General features: G+C 42.0%; 1 protein-coding gene across 6 annotated transcripts in view; it reads left to right on the top strand.

Annotated features, from left to right (window-relative positions):
• Positions 1-20,809, top strand: part of BAIAP2 (BAR/IMD domain containing adaptor protein 2) — a 186,408-nt gene that overhangs the window by 77,882 nt on the left and 87,717 nt on the right. For all 6 annotated transcript variants that reach the window (XM_066618508.1, XM_066618510.1, XM_066618507.1 and 3 more), the window contains exons 2-3: positions 3,183-3,258; positions 10,705-10,791. In XM_066618508.1, the coding sequence (XP_066474605.1) occupies positions 3,183-3,258; positions 10,705-10,791 (163 nt within the window). The remainder of the gene's footprint in view (positions 1-3,182; positions 3,259-10,704; positions 10,792-20,809) is intronic.

Genomic DNA, 20,809 nt, shown 5'->3' with positions numbered 1-20,809 from the left:
AAACTGCATGGGGATGGTAGTAGTTGCATGCTCCCCTTCTCTGTGGGTTGCAAGGAATTCAAAGCAAAGTTGAGCACTTCTTGTGGTTTCTGTGTGGAATTTCTAGAATTCATCCAGGAAAATTCATTCCTCCAAACTGGAACCTTTTTAGATGCTAAAGTTTTTGGTTTTTTACAGACGAACTGAACTTCTCTTAAGCAAAATAGCAATTTGATCTATGAGAACTTAAATAACTCCTTGTAAGTATTGTGCTGATTTCTGTTGATACACAAGAGCCAGGTGAGGTTGGTTTTCTGTTTGGGGCTAAAACACATTATGCAGTATTAGAAAAACACTCCCATCTCAGTCTTGGTGAGTTTCAGTTCTGAACCCCACTGGATAAGAGAAAATCTGCCTAGCCTCTCGTTCTTCCTACTGTATTAATTGGTTGGTTTGTTCACGCTTCTTTACTAACCTGGGTGGTTGTGCATTTATTCTGTGGGGTAGAATTCAGCAACAGGCAGGAGATGGGACAAGATAAAGTTTTAGAAGCAGCTGTTGAGATCCTGACTGTGAGAAAGCCCAGATGGTCTTCTCAGCCAATCTCTACTCAAGCCACTGGTCAATTAGCCAATGCTAATTGTCATTTTAAAAAATGTAGTGACAGAATTGAATATGTTTGGGCTGTGGGAGGAAAAAATTGACTGAAACTTCAGCCAGGGTTTCATTGGAGCTCTGAAAGGCTCTTAAAGGAAAAGTACCATGAAGAGTGTACTAAAATAGTTACTGTACTCTGTTATCAGCTTCTTTCCCCAACCCTCCATTATGTATGGTTTGCCTTACTGCAAGGTGAGTTCTTATGTAGTTCAGGGGTTATGTTCTCTGTCTGAAAGCACTGAATTTTCTGCTTCCTACAAAGCTCAGCTGGTGAATTCCTCGTCTCATTTGTAAGGTGCCATAGTTACAAAGCGATTGAATGACTTTTTGGATTGTGGAACTAAGGTAGGCAGGGCGACTCATTCACAGCTTGTTACACACTTAACAAAGAGCCATTCTCTTTAGTGACTGTGTGGAAGTAGGAAAGCGGTTAAAGCAACATACCTTGGTAACTGGAGGTGGGAGCTTTCTCTGTCTTTGAAATCTCTTCCTCTGTGGCTGGTTTTTCTTTTCTTTTGATGCCTCCTACAGAATAAAGTATGTATAAAAGCAACCATATTACTTCCCTGAGACTAGTTGAATTTGAAGTCTGGGAAAGCTTAGACTAATCCATGTGCCACCAAACGTGTGTGTGTGTTTGCATTTTGTGTGTTTGCGAACTCCAGCACTTTTGTAATGAGTTTTGTCCATTGATGTTGTTGTTATGGCTGTGAGCTGTCACCACTACCCCCATGCTCTGGTGGGGTGTGGTAAAAATTGAGCTGCCTGTGCCCCGAGGCATGACTAGAGCAAATATTTGAAGTTCTCTGTTTTACCATTGATCAATGCTGGCTAGCAGTGGATCAGTGCTGTCCCTTTTTGTTTTTTAAGACCTCTGACCTTACAGGACTGAACTTATTGGTACAAGAATAGCAAAGTTTAATGTCCAGACTGGAAACACGCTTTGCCATTCTTGCACTTTGATCTGTAAGCATGCTATTTGAAACAGCCGAACTGCTTCTTCAAGAGTTACCACACAGTGCTGTAGCAAGAGCTTTCCACAGCAGTGGGACAAGGTTTGCAAAGAAAGGAATAGTCACGAGCTCAACAGTTTACCTTTTTCATGTGCTGCGTGTGAGCCGATTTGCTGCTTCTAATTCAACTGTCAGGCAGTTGCCAAGGCTTTTAATACACACTGTACGAGATCTCTCTGGTGAGGCCAGAAGCTGGCCACTGTCACAGTGACTGAGTGCTAGGAAAAGTAACCACATTATTAAAACATATTGAGAAGAATATAGTTGCTTTGCTTAGAAGCAGATTTTTTGCATGGAGTTTGATTTTGAAGCACCACAAAACAAACCTGAATAGATCAGTTCTCTTCTCCTAAACATAAGCTGGGATAGGAACACTTCAGCTGCCCCAGCCTATAGGACAGTATACTGTACTACAGCATAATTAGACTGTTAGCTTGCATTTTGTCACCATGCCAAACATAGCTGTATGAACTATTTTCCCTTTTCTCTCTCATACATACTATAGCGGAAACTGACTCTGGTGGAGAGAAAACAACTTGGGTTTGTTTTTGTGTTTTTTTTAAAGAAAATTTAGTCTTAAGCATTGAAACAAATCTCAGGTAAAGAATGTGCCCACAAGTGTGTTGGATAACTGCATTATATATTTCACACTCTGTGGAAAACGTGTCCGCATGAATGAAATCCCTGTGCCCGAATCCCTGAATTCCTTGTTTAGACTGACATCGCCTACTGTGTGGAAAGAACTTTTAAAATATACTAAATGTTAATTATCTGTGAAAAATCCTTTTGCAGAAGCTGATGGTGACGACAAAAGAAAATGAGGGTTCTTTAGTGATTGTTCCTCATCTTGGGTGTTCTGTAACAAAAGGGGAAAGGCAGGGAATAAGTACATGAAAATAAGTCTCAAGGTACTCGAGTAAAGGAGGATACTTTTGGACTGCTTTTCCTCTCCCATCAGGGATGGAAATTTAGTTGGAATTTTAAAGCATTTCTTCAAGCATAATGTTATGTGATCCTTGTGTGGTACTCTGTGGCAAGACCAAGGAAAATACATTGCAAAACAAAAATGTGCTTACAACTGTATTTACTGTGTCTGGCCAAGTTAGTTTGCCATTTGTCGACTTCGATGCTTTATATTCAGTTTACAGAATGCAGTGTTTGTACTTCATTGCCAGCTGTTCTAATTCTGCCTCCTCCAATCTTTTTGTTCTTGTTTATGCTTCATATTTTCCAGCTCTGACAGAATAAATAGTCACACAGAAGCTTTGGAGTGTCTGGAATTCATTGCATGTAGCCAAACACCTAAATCCTGGACTAAGTTGTAAAAGGACTTTGTCTTGTAGAATGTGATTAACTCTTGGGTTGTGCATATGCGTGCATGTGTAGGAGGACTCTTGTTTCCAAGGCTTTATTCTTCTTGCTAATGTGAGTCAACCTCTCATGTATTATATGTGTGCACTAAGAGTAGAGGAGCATTTTGGTTCTCTGTGTGGAGTCCTTCAACTGCTAATGTCTTGTTTATTTGTTTTGTAGACTATTATGGAGCAGTTCAACCCCAGCCTCCGGAACTTCATTTCCATGGGGAAAAACTATGAAAAAGCCTTGGCAGGTAAGTGGTGACATTGAGCATGGTGTCATGGCTGTAATATGACAAGTGTAGGAATAACAGCCCTCTAACATTGGGGGCAAAGAAACAGTAAAACCTGATGCCAGGTGCACTTTGTTCTTGAAGCTGGAAAATTGTCGAATGTTCTTATCTACCAAAGGAAAGCCGCAAAGCAGCTCTTTGAATTAAGATGCAAAGGTATGACATACGAAGCACAAAGAGCTGTCACAAACTAGTCTGCTGGAGGAGGTATGACATGAAACATCTTTCTTACAGCAAAGAGCCAGAAACAGGGCTGCTGATTTACTGGCAACTACAAGAATGGTAAACGCAACATGGGCTTTATAGTCTTCTTAAATAGTTTAATTTTTTGCATGCACCTGAGCATGCACCTTATCTACCAAAGGATACACACGTGCACACAGTTTCTAAATCATTGCTGTTAAAAATAGTTTATAAAAAGTTACAGCTACATAAAGCAGTTTTCCATTTGGTAATATACAAGAATGGGTTTTTAAACGGTGCACTGCAAGTTCCTTATAGGTAAGCAAAAACAATAGTGATATAACTCTGGTAATAGTAGAATTGCCTTGGACTACAGCCCCTGATCCAGCTAATGTTGGTTGACTTGTTCCATTAACCCAGTCATGGTACACTTTTAAAATTGATTTTAATAGGACTTTATAATAAGTTGCTGTGGTGGGTTTGAAGGAAACTATCTTATGCATATTTAATTAGACCGACTTCTACGGACAGGATTAGAGCCTACCAACTGTACTGTATTTGATCTTTTTTAGGCAAGACCAATTTCACCAATGGTATTTGAAGTTGGCGCTTGCCAATGAAGGCTTACACCTTAATAGTTACATAATTGCATGCCATACAACTCTTTGCTGCAGTTGACTAACATGGTTAAATTCAGAGCCATTTCACACATTGCACAAGAAAAAACCTGGTCCAGCTTTGCTATCGCATTCTAAGTATACACTTAGCAGAATTGGAATTGACTGTTGCAAGTGTATCTTTTATGACACACATGCTTCTAAACACATCTGTGCCACATTCATACTGTAAGCTTAAGCATACACTGATGTTGAGTACACTTAAGTGTACATATGCGAAATGGTCCTTGTTAAAGGCAATATGAAGCTTTGGAACATGCTGGAAGAGGAAGACAATAGATTGTTAGTTGTCTTGTCCACCAACTCCACCTGCTGTGCTTTATAAGCTAGAGTGTGCCCCCCCCCCAACACCAGTTTCATCTGAGGAGGAAGAAGAATAGGTAGAAGAATATTGTAACCCACTCTAATCCCATGGAATAAGTGGAGTGTAGATCAGAATAATTGTGAGGTGTCCTTATGAGAGCAGAAGGGCAGTATAAACATTTCTTAAATAAATTTTTAAAAAATCCCAGGTTTCCTGGACTTGGTTGCTTTAGCTAGCCCTAGGTGAGCATGATAATTCTTTTTACAAGTTTTAGCCAAAGTATTTGGCTGTGCTTGTCGCTTCCCCGATGACATGTCTTTGCTGTTCTGTTGTTGAAGCTTTCTGTTCCTAGAGCAAGTTAAGCTTTTTGTGTATGTGTGTCCCCATCTCCAGGGACTTGACAGAGCAAGGAGAACTTAATTGCTTCTTTCTTTCAAACCTGCTGGTACCTGAACTGAGATGAAGCCCTGGGGAACACTTCCTCTGAAAGTCTCTGTTTTTAGATGCCCTGAGGGTCCCTTCAGAGGCTTTGCTTACTGGCTCTTATCTGTTCTAAGTGCAGCATTCAGGAACATCAATTGGACTTTTTCTTAGTTTTATTTTAAAAAATAAAATAAAATTGATGAATATTATACCTCTTATGTTGAGAGTTCAGAAAAATCTTGAACCAACTGCAGTACCTTCTATAGACCCCATCTGGCAGTCAATTAAGAATATAAGAGTTCTGTTGGATCAGGTTAAAAGTCCATCTAGTTCAGCTTCCTGGTTCTCACAGTGGCCCAATTCAAAGGGCATGCTAGGCATACAGAGAAATGCCTAGCTGCCTCCTACAGACTCAGGATATTGGTCCATCTGGCTTGGTATTGTTGACATTGACTGGTAGTGGCTCTCCAAGTATTTCAAATGGATTTTTTTTTCTTGCCGTCCTCTGGAGATGCCAGGGATTGAATCAGGGAACCTTCAGCATGCAAAGCAGATGATCTTCTAGTGAGCTACAGCCCTTCTCTGAAAAATTCCAGTAGTTACTTGAAAAATGGGTGCTAGTGCTCCAGGCTGCCTAGAATAATGGTTCCTGAAGTGTGGGTAGGCTGTGGTAACCAAGTGGTGAGAGAACAGAATGTCACACACAGTCAGGGGCTCCTCCTCTATTTCACATATTCAGAGCTCAGCCCTGACATTCAGAAATAGTTGGAGGATTGAAACTCTATCTCAGATTATGCTCTGACAATCTATTTGCTGAAATGGAAATCTATGTAAGAATAGTTTTCTTAACTCCTTGGAGTTCACTTATACATTTTGTTCTTACGTTTCTATTCTGGCAAGGATCTTGGGGCAGTGTACAAGTTTTTTGCCTCTATTTTTATTCTTGCCAACAACCCTGTGAAGGAGGTTTGAATGGAAGAGAATGTCGGGCCCAAGATTACCCAGTGAACTTCGTCACTGAATGGGAATTTGAGCAGGATCATCCCTTTCTACTCTGTCAGATTTACCTTCACACTATGTTGACTTTCACATTATAATGACTTTGACATCTCAATTAATCAAAAGGAAATCTGAGCACTACCTAATGATACCAGACAGATTTTGAAGTGTGGTAGTTCCCATCAGGGTGTCATAATACAGTCTTAATTTTCAGTACTGTATAAAATACCACATAACCAAGGGAAGTCGGGTTATACACTATGTAATGTCTAAAAGGAAACTTTGCACTACTAAGATATTGTAGACCCTTATAGTCATATTGGTTTGGATCCATGTGAGAAAGTATGCGTATCAAATGAGTAGGTGGCACTTATCACCTGTTATAAATTAAATGAGTCTTAAATTATAATAATCACTCTTGTAGCTGTTGGTCAAGCTTTGTGTATAGGATGTGTGTCAAATACTGTGAGACATAAGGTGAAAACAGGCAGCTACCTTATTATTTGGCTGGTGACACTTAATGGAATTTTCCCTGTGGTAGGGAGTTTCATGTCTATAGTAGCCTTGCGAGAAACAGCTTTTTCATTGCTTTTTTGTTTTTTTCAGATCTTAAGTTTTGGTTTTTGTTCCAGGTGTTTATCTAATTGAAATATTGAACTTCATGCAGTTATCATTGGCTATTTTTTTAATAAGTCTTACAGCCCAATCCTAACCTGCACTGGAACAGGGAGGCTGACTGGCCTGCCCTGTTTCCAGAGCAGTGTTGGGACTACCTGCGGCTCAGCCTGGAGCAAGGGGAATTCATTCCCCTTACCCTGGGTAATGCCACAGCAGCCCCAATGGGGCTACTTGAACCTGTGCCACCGCTTTAGGTGGCGCAGATCCAAGCAGCCCAGAGCTGATGCAGGTCGCCTGGGATTGGGCCCTGCCTCCTGCTTGGCCATGGCCTGCCCATGAATCCACCCACCGCCAGCCCTCCCCCTGCCCTGGAATGCGTCCTTTCCACCCTCTTCCTACCTCTCCAGATTCCCACACTGGCCCAACACAGCCAGTGCAAACTTACCCTTCTCTGTCAGTGCAGAGGCCAAATCGGACCTCAGTGGGACGTGCGCCAGCCCAGCTAACTCAAGAGGAGGTGTAAATGTGCCTTACTGCATGTTTGCAATACTCCCGGGCTGGTGTAAGGGACTTACAGCCCAATCCTGAGCTGTCCGGGGCGTGCCGCTGCAGCAGAGCCAAGAACGGCTCCCACCACATCCTGCACACCTCAGCCTGCCGTGGGCGACGCCTTGGGAGAAGGGGACTTTCGCCCCCTTCTCCCAGGTAAGGGAAGCAGCCCCAACATGGGGTTACTCACTTTACCGCTGATCGAAAGGTAGGCGGTAAAGGCGTTCATGTAGGGCGCCGAGCCCCACACGAATGCCTTGGATCCGGTGGAGCAGAGCTCCACGGGATCTGCCTCCCTCTCACCCGCCCTTTCTCCGCCTCCCTGTCATGCCTCCTTCCCGCCCTCTCTCCACCCTCCACCTGCCTCCCTCTTCCCCCCCGTCCCCACCCCTGCATACCATGCAGTGGCTCGGCAGTCCATGAGACTGCCAAGCAGCGGAGGACGAGCGCCTGCACAGCACTAGCGCAGCTCCAGCCAGCACTGGGCTAGCACGGGTGCTGGCCCGCTGGTAAGCCTTGCAAACGTGCCATAAGGTGTCAGGTGCTCTGACAGAAAGCCAGAGCACCGAGCTCAGGATTGGGATCTTAGGCTGGCCCAGAGCAATCTTTGGATTGCACTCTTAGACTAACAGACTATGGTCATATCTCTGAAGGGGATTGAGTGCAATCTGTATAGTTACGATGAACTGATTTTTAGGATTTTGTCTGCTATTTCAGTGAAAGACATTTAAATGTTTGCATATTACAGTCAGAACAAAAATGTAAGCCATTTGCCCCTTAAAGTCTTCACACTTAAAGTCAATAGTGAACTTCACAGGTTGAGAGGGAGCCTAGGGGTGGCTGAGCTGCTGTGTTGCCAAGGTCTCAGGAGTCCTTGGCTATGTAGAGCTTAATTGGCAAGTCCTCTCCCTGCTACCCAAACCTTTCCTGGTTGGGAAAAAGAAAAGGAGAGATGTTTAACAAAATTGCCAAGTCCCACATCTTTGGGCATAGTGTGAACTTAATTCAGCCTGGAGCTCCTCTACCTCACAGTGCCAACCAACAAGCCTGGTGCATAGGACTGGCTTTTCTGTGAGGCAGGTTGCCTTGGGTGGCAGATGGGGCCAGTTGCACCCTGTCCCCTTCGGCCTCTTCACCTAGCCCCTATTTGCCTCCATCTTGCTTTCCATCTCCATCCTTTCTCTGCCACACTGTGTTTTGAACCATGCCCGAACAAGAAAGCTGGGAGAAACTCTGCTCAAGTTCTAAAAGAGGATGAAACTTTCTTTTTTGGAAATGGATCAGTGCTTCTCCCAGCTTCCTTGTTCTGGCCCTGCTCTATTTTTAAATGGAGTGGCAGGGCAAGGATGGAGGAGGAAAAAGGTGCAAAAGGACAGTGGGTGGATGAGCTGGGGGGGGGGTTGACTCTGCATTGTTGCCAAAGATTGTGATAGCAGAGCTTGAAGAGGAGGCTGTCACTACAGGTTCCCACCTCATTCTGTTGTTGCCACACCTCTTCTTCCACTAGTTCCTCTAAACTACCTGGAAGGGAAGGGGAGAGGGAATCCAGGCTTTCCTGGGCTGAGATGCCCAAAATGCAGTGGCCAAACAAGAAGGGAATGTGCAGCAATAGACAACCACAATTTGACTTCAGGCCAGCCAAAAATTGTGGACTCTGATGTTAAAAGTGCATGTCTGTTCATACTTGAAAGGTGTGAAGGTAATGCTTTAAATTGGTTTGGATCTACTGAAGAGGAAGAGTGAGAGACTGACATGAGGCCAGTGGGACTTGTACTTTAGTTGTATGTGGTTCAAAGCAAACTGTAATTGGTGTCCTTTGGTGCTCAGCTTAAATGCTAACTTTTGAGGACACAAAAGCATTATATTTGCATTATATTTGTAGACCTTTTAGAGTAATAAATCAGTAATAACTACTATGTTTCTTTTTTTTAGAAAGAAAAGAATCCCCTTGATATCTTATCAAGAAATTGTACTTTATGACTATGTTTAACTCATTCTGATGGTCTCATTCAGGAGTGGTGTTATTTTTATTATCTCAGTTTATTCAGTCTGTTTATGCAATATTAAAAATAACTTGCTCTAGGATATGATCACCTTGGTAAATCACCCGTAGTTATCACTGAAAACTGCCATTTAAAATTTAGATTCCAGTTTCATCTGTTTCAGGCTTTGATAAATATGCTCTATCTGCAGTCTCCTGTGTGAACAAACTTGCCTCTTTCCCCCCCTCTTCTCTGACTTCTGATTTGGATCCTTATGAAAGGCAGCTAAAAGACAAGCTTTGTAAATTGATGGCACTTGCTAGAACATACAACTCTAAGGTGTTAAAATATGTGTAGCATAATCATGGTATTAAGAGGAACCCCCTGCTTATCTGATGGGCAGCTCAATCCTAACCTACACTGATGCAGCCAGTCTACATGGCCTGTGCTGTATCCAGCATAGGGCTGGAGGAACTGTGCTGTATCCAGAGGGAGCTGGAGGAACACAATCTGCTGCTTACCTGGTACGCACTGTTTGGTAGGAGTGGAAGTGGTGCAGTCTGGGAACCTGGACTGCACTGCTTTCATTTCAGATGGAAGTGGCATGGACCAGACGGTGCTCCTGGTAAGTAAAAGGGTGGGATGTGCAAATGCACCCTTCTCCAGGTCAATTGGAAGTGCAGAGGTGGAATTGGGGGAAGGGATTGAGGTGGTGTGAGGGGCATGTTTTCCCATAGACCAGGAGGTCTTGGGCTAGGCTTGAAATCTATGATTTCTGGAGCCAGTACTGGAAACCTACTTCGTTGAATTTTCTCTTTGAACTACCATAAAGATGTCTGTTTTAGACACAGAGCTTTACAACACAGTGTGTGACAACAAAGAGTGCAGCTAACATCAAATCTCTGTCATTATACTTGTTGCCAATCTCTCTTCTGGACTTGTTCAACATTCTTCCTCATGTTTTATGCCCACTTCTTAATTATATCTGTCTTGTTCCATGTATTTGTGTTTGATAGTTAAAAAAACTTATATTGCCAGTCCCTTCTTTAAAAACAGTGACTGGATTAGGTAATGCTAAGCAGCACCACTAGATGAAATTCAACCATGAAATGGATCAGTGTCAAATTAACCCAGTTTAGGTTGTAATTCTTAATATATTATAATACAGACCCCACATGCTAAAATTGAGTGTTGTAAGTATGATAGCATAACTAGGACCTTGCAAAGCGACTGAAGTAATATAGAATCCAATTTTTCCCTAGTTTTGGAGAATGACTTGGTGTAGAAGGAACAATAGTTTCCACCTTACCAGGAATTTGTGGAAACACTAGCATTTGTGTAGTAAAAATTTTCAAATAGCAGTACAGGACCTACCTGCAGGTTGTGGGTATCTTGTGGGTATGTTGTTTTCTGTTAGCATCATATTGTGTTGTAGCTAATATTAACACAATGCAATATGGGGAATCAAAGGGGAAGAAGACTTGTGTTGTGAGCAGAATTGGCTGGCATATAATAATAATAATAATAATAATAATAATAATAAAACTTTATTTTTATCCCGCCCTTCTCCCAAAAAGGGATCACAATAAAGGGAACACTTGTGTCATAGGGGTGCAAAGCAGCATTGATGTAAAATTGAATATGGCCATAATATGTGTTTTTCATTTTCTAGGTGTGACATATGCAGCAAAGGGATACTTTGATGCTCTGGTTAAAATGGGAGAATTGGCCAGTGAAAGTCAAGGATCTAAGGAACTGGGTAAGTCAAGCACCTTAATGCTGTCAATAGAACTATAAGGGCTCAAAGTGGCAAATTCCACTAAAGAGGAATACCATATCCAAGACATTGGGTTTCCACAGATGTGCTGCATCTCATTCTTGGGAGTAGGACTTTTTAGGATTATCAGCAAGTGCTGCTTCCATAAAGCTAGGTTAGGAACATAAGAAATTGCCTTATACTGCATTGGCCCATCTACCAGTAGATCCTATGGAGCTAGACGGGCCAATACAGTATACGGCAATTTCTTATGTTTCAGGCAAACATCTCTCTGCCGTAACTGAAGATACTGGCAAATTGAAACTGGGACCTTCTGCTTGCAAACCATGTGCTGCACAACTGAGGTATGGCTCTTCCCAAATTTTTGGATTTATGCTGTTTTTGAGTAACCCTAAAGTGTCAATGACAAAGTATTCACTGTTCTTTTGTAGTGGAGTTGGATTTTGCTCTTTACAAAACTGTGGAGCACAGTAGGTCAAAGGGACAAATACTAAACATGGTCAATAGTGTAAAAATCAACACTGCTCTTGGTGAAGATAGCAAATGCCTGGATTTGTTTTTCTTTTTAACTAGGTTTGTCCTATTTATTCACTGATGAAACACTTGTGTTGAATGCTTTATGACACTGGAACTCTTTCTCCCTCCTTTTCTTTATCTCTGTGATGTTTATTTTGTTATCATATAGTCAGCAAAATGTCATTTCAAGCCTCTAGTTGAAGTTTGGAGTATGTAGAATTTTGGCTCATGATATGTAAACAAGCACATGCCAAAGTCTAAAAGCTAAGATGATGGCTGCCAAAAAGAGAGGGATGATGTCACAAGCAATGCTCTGTCCTCCCAGAGCAAGATAAGCATATTATAAGAGAATAAGCAGCAAAGGGATAAACTTGCCTAGAGTGAATGTTCAGTAAAACAGAGATATGAGGCCTCTTGTATATATTGCCTCTTTTCTCAACTGTAATCTAAGTTTATAGTGTGGAGCCTATTTAAAGAAACCAAGTATGAAGTAAGTGCTTGTTTGTTTTGAAAATTTATTAGTACTAATTCCCACCTTTTGGAACTGCTTGTCAGATGGCTTATAAAAGTTAAAAACAAGTAACTCTGGCCTTACTCTTTGGGCTGTTCTGACAACGTTACCAAAAAATGTTAAAAATGCTCTACAAGTGTTGTAGAACACATATTAAGCTCTTAATATTTATTATTGGAATAGTGGGTCTCACAAGTCACACTCAAGTCGCACAGATAACTTTTCTAGTTTTGGTTTCTTTTCCTTGCCCAACTTTGAATTACACTTTGGAAACAGAGAATGTCGTTCTAAGCATTGTAACCCTATTGAGCTCCACATGGGCAAAGAGGCACCTTTTAAAGGTGCAGAGGGAAAACAGCTTTAGTCAGTGGGAGTCAGCAGAGGAGGAACAGCTATCCCTTTTCACCTCAGCATGGTGTCCTTTCCAGTGGCAACTGTTGGTAAAATCTGGTATATAAATGTTCTTAATAATAATATGTATAGCAGTGTAAGTACATGGTGTTAGGTAGTACTTCCCAAGAACACGTGCATTTGGAATTGGGAAGATCCATTCTCCCTCCCATGGCTCCACATCTCAGTGGCTCATGTGTGGATGCTGTATTAGTTGTGAGAATTCTATAAAATTTATGTTGCTTAGGAAAAGAAGAAGGTATGCTTGTATAGGAAGTTGCATTTTGGATTTGTATAAATCAGTGGTTCCCAAACTCCTACAGCTTTCAGCCCCCTCTAATGTTCTCTTAGGCTTCTGTAAACTATCCTTATCTTCAGTCAGCCAGTAGCTGCTGATCAGGGATAAGGATTGTTTACAGAAGCCTCAGAGGACATCAGAGGGGGCTGCAAGCCTCCAGGACTTTGCAGGAGGCCAGTTCTGCCCCCAAGCTAAGAAATTAGCCCCTTGGCAGTGGCAGTGCTGCAATCTATGCAGCATTGTTGCTGCCATTGGAGCAGGACCCCTCCCCTTAAAGGGACCCACCAGTTTGGGAACCACTGGTTTAGATTGGAGAATTGGAGCCACTGAGATCAGCCAAGTGACTTGCCACATGCCTGTTTGCTTTGGGTAAACAGTTGAGAGGCAGATTGGCTCCATTCAGCTCCAAACTTGTGTGGGAACAAGAAGCATGAGTGGGTTATGCTTCCTGTCTTGTTTTGTCTGCAGCTGTATAACATTTGGGAAGGGGTTTTGCATGGGCGAGTGTGCCAGACTGCTTGCATAAACCCCAGATTGCAGATCTTCTCTGCACAAGTTCCTTTTCAGAAGTGTGTGGACAATTCACGCAAGAAACACAATTCATATGTGCTTCCATATGTTCTTCCTCCTACCAAAAACTTTGGACACCCCTGTACTAGATTAACTGCAACTGAATGTGCACCTTAGGGGAAAAAGATTCTTTTAAAAAGCATTTAATACATTTATACCCTGTCTTTGCCCCACAGTGTGGTCAAGGTAAAATAGACATATATTAATCACCCATAGTGTTGGTAATAAACAATACAGAACAAAAACTCATGGTATGTAGAGAAGTGGTAATTGAAGACACTGTTGGGGGCTTTGCTTTGAGTTTGCAACTTTTAGTGTACTTTGTGCCAAAACATGTTTTAGCTTGTCATCAGAGTAAAGTTTTGAAATGCTGAACACATAGAATGGTCTATCCCAGGGGTGTCCAAACATTTTGGCAGAAGGACCACGTCATCTCTCTGACACTGTGTCAGGGGCCGATAAAAAAAAGGATTAATTTACATTTCAAATTTGAATAAATTTACGTAAGTGAATATATTAGAGATGGAACTTCTTATATGAATGAATGAAGGTCTTTCAATAGCTCAAGGCCTATAAAAGGCCTTGCACAAAGCAAGGTCAGCCTTTCCTTTGCTGCTGCTGCTGCATCACAGATGTGAACAGCAAGCAGTGGAGGGAGCTCAGGCAAGAGGTTGAACAGTTGCCCTCACACTTGGAGGGAGTTGAGCTCCCAAAGCTCAGGCGAGAGGTTGAACAGTTGCCCTCACACTGACAGCAGTTGCGTCAGGCCAGCGTGGGCTCCAGCAAGTCTCCGGAGGGCCAGAGGCGCATTGGAGACTGGGGGCTCCCCGCGGGTCGGATTGGGAGTCCTCGAGGGCCGCAAGTGGCCCCTGGGCCGGGGTTTGGGCACCCCTGGTCTATCCTAATAATAATAATTAAAAGATTGTAGAATAAATGCAGATCTTTCATAGCTTGAATATATATTGTTCTTAAATAACTCTTATGTGACTGGTATATTTTATTTTTTGGAAGGTGATTCTAATTGTCTTCTAGTGCTCTGTGAAGACTGAGTGTCTTGAATGTGTATTTTAAGAATTATCTTAAAAAAGACTCTTGAGATGCATTCATAGGATTGCATTTGTCCATGATGTATAAATTGTCCCACTCTGTTTCCATTCACTCAAGTTTTAGCTGGAGTAAAAGAGTACTGGGTCTTGTTTGTGGCATTGCCCATATGATATTGTCTGTTTTAGAGCCAGGAGGGGCAAGTCACTGGTCCAGATCAACAGTATCTCACTCAAACAAGCCACAATCCTATGAAGAAAGGGTTAGTATGCCTGCAAAGGAAACCAGGTTCTTGACCCCCACCACCGCTGTTGTCATGGCAACTGGGACCTTGATGAAAATTGTTTGACTGAACCGAGGGCTTCTTCCGCGGAAGCAGCTTGGCTGAAGGCTAAGAATGCAGGCAATGTAATCCACAGACGTGTGTTTTGCATAACTGTTGCCCTCCAATCTGGATTCTGACATGGTTATGTTTTCGGAAAATTTTTACAAGGATCCTACTATAGTACTTAATTTCTGTCCCATCTTTTGTTAACCTGAAAAATCACTTACAGCCCAATCCTAAGCATGTCTACTCAGAAGTAAGTCCCATTGTAGTCAATGGGGCTCACTCCCAGGAAAGTGTGGATAGGTTTGCAACCTTATATAAGTAAAGAATCCACTTTATATAATGAACATGACAACACTTGTAATGGGTTAATAACATTAAGAATCTTGTGCATTTTAATTTTGAATCTCTTGCAAAATGTAGAATACTGCTGATGTAAGACTTCTGTTACACTCTGAGGCAATTGTAATTTATATAATTCTTCCATAACCTGATCCATAAATCTCCTTTTCTTTTGTACTGCTTGAAGAGGACATGGCTTTTAAGATGGCTTTCTAAGCTTCATTTACCTGAAGGTAAAGTCCTGATACCTTCATTTACCTGAATGTAAATCAGGACTTTCCAATGAGATCCTGAATATAATATCAGTTCTTTCTAACGAGATGCAGCTTAACAACATGTGGAGGGCATGGTAGAATGTTCTCTTTACATTCAAATTGTGACACTTGGGGTAGACATTCTCATCCTCAATCTTGTAGAACATTGAACACCTTTAGGTCACCCAGACTCATGATGCCTAGTACACCTACTCCTTTCTTACTGCTGGTGTGTGTGTGTGTGTGTGTGTGTGTGTGTGTGTGTGTGTGTCTGGAAAAGTAGTATGTATTGGGTATAGCATTCTTGCACAAGATTTCACACACATCCTGAAAACCCAGACATTTTGGCAAGTGTTACTCTTTCAAGTAAATTCTTGTCAACCTAATAAGTTTGTTTGAATTTTCTTGAAATTTTTACATAGGCTTTCTACTCTCCATGAAGAAACCACACACATCTAATTTCTTCCTTGTTGTTCAGTTTAAATATCCCTTCCCCCATCATTCTCAATCTGTGTGCCTTCTAGTTCCTTCTGGTTCCAATAAACTCTCTATTGAGGATTTAGTGAATTCTCCTAAAGGCTGTCAGGACACTAAAAAATCTTTCCAGACCCTTGGCTAATCTGATACTTATTTGATGTACTCTGGCTTGCCGCATGTCAATTGCTCACTTGGGTCCAATCCCAGCCATGTGCAGATAAATGACATCTCCTGCACTAAGAAGGAAGGAAGGTGTGACTTCCATTCTCTCACCTTGCAGGGCAGCAGAGCCAAAGTTTTTGTTTTGCTTTGAGCTTTTTATTTACTAAAAGCACCCTGCAGAGAAAAATGTCAGTTCTGTGTCCTTTTTGTGTTTTCCTTTACTTGTGGGTGAATAATCTTTTAAATATGTTGCTTTTTCTGACTGAGAGAAATCTAAGAGATAATGTATTGTATATCTTTCCACTAGTTGGAAATCTTTGAACGTCTAGAGCAGTGGCTCTCACACATTTAGCACCGGGACCCACTTTTAAGAATAAGAATCTGTCAGGACCCATTGGAAGTGATGTCATGAGCGGAAGTGACATCATCAAGCAGGAAAATTTTTAACAATCCTACCCACACTTACCCAGGAGAATGCCCCATTGATTATCATTGTTAAAAGAATATATATAGTAGCTTGTTAAAAGTACAGGTCTGTAACATTTCCTCAAATGTTACATTCCCCAAATGCAGTCACATACCGTGGTAGCATCAGGTCTAATATATTAAAAATAAAATATTGAAATGAATGGGGACAGACCTGAAATTGGCTCGTGACCCACCTAGTGGGTCCCAACCCACAGTTTGAGAAACACTGGAGGATTTGACTTCTTGCTTGAAGGGTTAAGGCTCGGCTGCTACAACTTGGGGCACTATATGGGAGCTATGGACCGTTTTTGCAGATCTTAAAGTGTGTGTGTGTGCTGACTTAGTCAGTGTGCATATCCTTCAGCATTCAAACATGTTAGCTGTTGTGCACACTCAACCATTTTCACAGAGGGAATGTGTTTCTGAACAACAGGTAGGGGTGTGTGTGTGTGTGTGTGTGTGTGTGTGTGTGTGTACTGAACCATGGCTATATACATTACAGCATCTTGCCTTTTACAGAGTGACCCACATTCCTTAATTTGTGTTGCTGATGAGCCTTGATGTGCACAAGTGATCTCAACATACAGTTGAAGCACAGTGACTACAGAAATTCTTTTTATATCATTTGCACAGAAAACGTTCCGCCAATGCATACTTGTATTCTGGTCACATTGGTTGAAGTCAGGGCAAGGGTTACATACATACTGGGCTTGTTTGGGATTCTGAATGTGGGAGAATTGTTGAGCCCCAGACAGTAGCTATTGTAAATTAATTTTACTGACTAGTTTTGTTTTAAATAAGCAGTTTACTTTCCATCCCTTCATTTAGGCTGCAGTCTTGTATGCACTTGCCTGGGTGTAAGTTCCATTGTATTCAATGTACTTCTGAGTTGACATGCATAGGATTTCACTGTTCATCTTCCACTTGTAATTGGGAGAACTAGAAAAAGTAGCTTTTACTGACTGATAAATGACACAAAGTTGGCTGCAGTTGCAGGTATTTTTAGCTAGTTAAGATTGTCACCAAATTAAAAAGAAGAAAAAAACTTTTAGCTCCTTCAACTCCTGAAACAAATTGACCAGCATTTTACACATAACTGTGGTGATCAGAGAGGGTCTGATAATGCTTTGCCCCCCCCTTTCATCGAAGTCATGAGCATTAGTTGCAGAGTACTTTACATCTCTTTAAAGATGTTGCCATACAGGTTTTCTTGCTAGGGAGGAGGGAGGTGAATAGCAGAAGGTTGAATGTTACACTGCATACATGCGCGTACCTGTGTTATGGCATAGATGGGTGGAACTTCATGCTAAATACTTTGACAGATACCTTGGAACTGAGTCACATTTCTTAGGTGTAGCTTAAAATTCTTTCCCTCTACGTAGAGTTTCAGTTAGCACATACTGACATCCTGCTAGTTACTATTATCTAGGGCAGGGGTGTCCAAACTTTTGGCAGGAGGGCCACATCATCTCTCTGACACCATGTCAGGGGCTGGGGAAAAAAGAATTAATTTACATTTCAAATTTACTTAAATTAGTATATTAGAGATGGAACTTATATGAATTAGTGGAGGTCTTTCAATAGCTCAAGGCCTATAAAAGGCCTTGCACAAAGCAAGGCTGGCCTTTCCTTTGCTGCCACTGCTGCATCACAGATGTGGAACAGCAAGCAGTGGAGGGAGCCCTCGTCCCACAGCTCACATGAGAGGTCAAAACAATCGCTCTCATGCTGAGAGCAGTTGCGTCAGGCCAGCATGGGCTCCAGCAAGTCTCCAGAGGGCCAGAGGCTCATTGGAAACTGGAGGCTCCCCGCAGGCCAGATTGGGAGTCCCTGAGGGCCGCAAATGGCCCCTGGGCCGGGGTTTTGGCACCCCTGATCTAGGGGGAGAACTTGAATGAAAAGAAATGCCAGATTTTCCTTTTGAAGACACTCTCCATTAGTTACGACCGCAATTCTATGCATACTTGAGAAGACACACATAGCATTGTATGTCTTTAAAGGTAAGATCTAGCATGTATTTTTAATCATGTTTTTCCTTCCTCCTATCTAAGTCGAATTATAAAATGCTTCTGTAGTGCACTTTGCTCCATTCAAAGTGAAAACTACCTTTCCATTCTCCCAGATTTTTATTTGGGTTGTTTGTTCAGGGATCTCCTGATCTTACTGTAGAACCTGAAAGGGGATTAGAAAGAGAGGTCCATTTTTTACTGTAAAGAACCCCTGAAGAACTAAGTTTTTTCCTTCTGCTTCTAAGGGGATCATATAAAGAGTTTAGAAAGACCTATGGAGGAAAAAAATTGATCGAATGGGTGTGGTTTTACTTTGAGTAAAAGCACCTGATAAGACAATAGAAGATATATCATATGTGGCATGGGCAGTGCTAAAGAAGAAGGGAAATGACTGTTCTAAATTGGATGCAGGACATCTCTGAGTTGGAGGGAAGGGAGATTTCCAAGGAATGAAACAGTTTTCACAATTTGGGTGAATAAGTTAAAGGTGGAGCAAGTTTAGGTGAGCTTGGTTGGGCCAAGTTACTGGCAAAAATGTGAAAACAAAACAGGTTTTCAAGCATAAAAAAGAGCAATTATTTCTGCTGGGTTGAAAAATACTGTGGGTTTAGGTCTGCCTTTTCTCCAGGCTATTGGTGAGTCTTTTATATTGTGACTGGACATGTTTCTTGTGCTGTAGAATGCTATGCACATGAATAGCACTATATAAATAAAATGTAGTCCAGTTCTGTAGATGTCACGGTGGTCACACAATATAAATAAATGGGTTAATTAAACTTGAGTATACACAAAGTGCGCTAGAACCTCTAGATCAGAACCTCTGCCATGAGACATTTTGGAGTCTGGTATATATACAGCACTATGGCACCAGAGTGTTGGATGTTAATTAGTCATGATTTTTTGAAGTAAGATTTCCTCCATTATATAGTATTTAATGAAGCTTTCATGTGCTGAAATTATAACTTAAAAAAATTAAACTGCCTTAATTGCATTTCATATATGGGGATGGGTACAGTGGGAAAGGGTGGGTGAGAGTCCAGTAGAGCCCTTGACACTCATGCAGTCACATTCTGTACACAGTAGAAATGGGAGGAAATGAAGTATCTCCAGGCACAAAATATTGTTAACTGAATGAGTGTAGTACTTGGGGAAATGCCATATCTTTCATGCCACAACCATGGTCTTAGTGAGGTTTCTTGTTGGTTGTGTACAATTGTACATTTATTATGATAGTTGTAAAACTATATGGGAAGCATAGCATAGGGGATAGGCGAGTCTTTTTGCAAAATGAGCAGATTTAATTTTTAGTTGATTTTTTGGGAAAAACTCTGATGAAACTGATCCTGTTTTGTCTGAGATGAGACCCAGTAGTAGTTCGGCCTGTGTTTGCAGCATGGAATGTGCATCAACTGCTGTAGGTTGTTACTGTGAAGATGTGGATGCATGTTTGGGAAACTTCAGTGGCAAATCTGGGAGGCGGCAAGATTTGCAAATGCCCCAGGTGGCACAGGAGAGGGGGCGGTGCTGTGCCGTCATCCACTCCCCTCTGCTCCCCTGCAGCACCCTGTATGGAGGGCTGGGGAGGCTGTGAGGCCTCTAGAGACCCTTTAAACTCCATTTCTGGCTTTCATCACCCTGCATGGAGGCCTTTGGAGGGCTGAGGAGGCTGTATGCAGCCTCCAGAGGGTCTTTATACCCCATTTCTGGTTTTCGGGGGAAAACCAGAAGTGATGTTATAGGCCCTTAAGAAGGCAGCTGCACAGCCTCCTTGTCCCTCTGAAGACCCCCCCCCCCCAGATGCAGTGGGAATGGTGGTGGCATTCTGCAGTCCTGACCCGAGGGGGCATAGGGGCCAGGATCACAAGTGGGAAACCTTGCTGTGTTTTTCTCCTGTGATGTTCCTATGGGGAAGAGGCATTTGGAGGATATTTCTCAGAGGTGAAATCTAGATGGTATGGTTGTTGCCAACCTTCCCCCCCCCCCCCAGCATAGCTTCTGTGCTTTTAACAGTGGTGACACATAACAATTCAAAAAGGTAAAGCCTTTTTCTGGTACACTGGGTGGAAGTGGGAGAGGAAGTTGGCAAGTCCTGACCTGAGAAATATCATGATTGATGGGTACAGTACAGTCTTTTGTCCCCCTTCTCATCCCCTGCAGTTCGCTCCGAAATGTCCTGTCCTTTATAGTAATGGTCTTCAGTGCAGTGGGTTTGCATTTTAACTGGAAGAACTAAAATGCTGGTCTGTAATGGTATTAGTATGAGACATTGGCATGGACTCGCTTGCAGCAGATTTTTAGTATAACATGATTTCCCTTCTGCTTACAGAGCATTTGCATCACGTCTATTTTAGCCTGGGGCATTTTTGCAAATAAGTCCAATCCAGAATGTAGGACCTCACTGAATTGCTAGAAGTGTGGAGGTGCAGAAGACGTGTACAGGAGTTGCTGTAGGACAGGTTTGCTTGTTGAAAGCTGTGGATGTCTTAGAAATAATGTAATGGTTATGCAACTTTTTGATAGATGCCACTCACAGCTTGTTTTAATGTGTAAAGTGTACTTCCTTGTGAGTGCAGACAAATTGGCCTGAATTGCCTTTCCTTAAGTGTGTGTGTCATTGCCTTTGGCCCAGAT

This window comes from Tiliqua scincoides, chromosome 2 (assembly GCF_035046505.1).
Source record: "Tiliqua scincoides isolate rTilSci1 chromosome 2, rTilSci1.hap2, whole genome shotgun sequence".
Taxonomy (NCBI): domain Eukaryota; kingdom Metazoa; phylum Chordata; class Lepidosauria; order Squamata; family Scincidae; genus Tiliqua; species Tiliqua scincoides.
The sequence above is the reverse complement of the archived record's forward strand: the minus strand, read 5'-3'. Positions and strand labels throughout refer to the sequence as shown.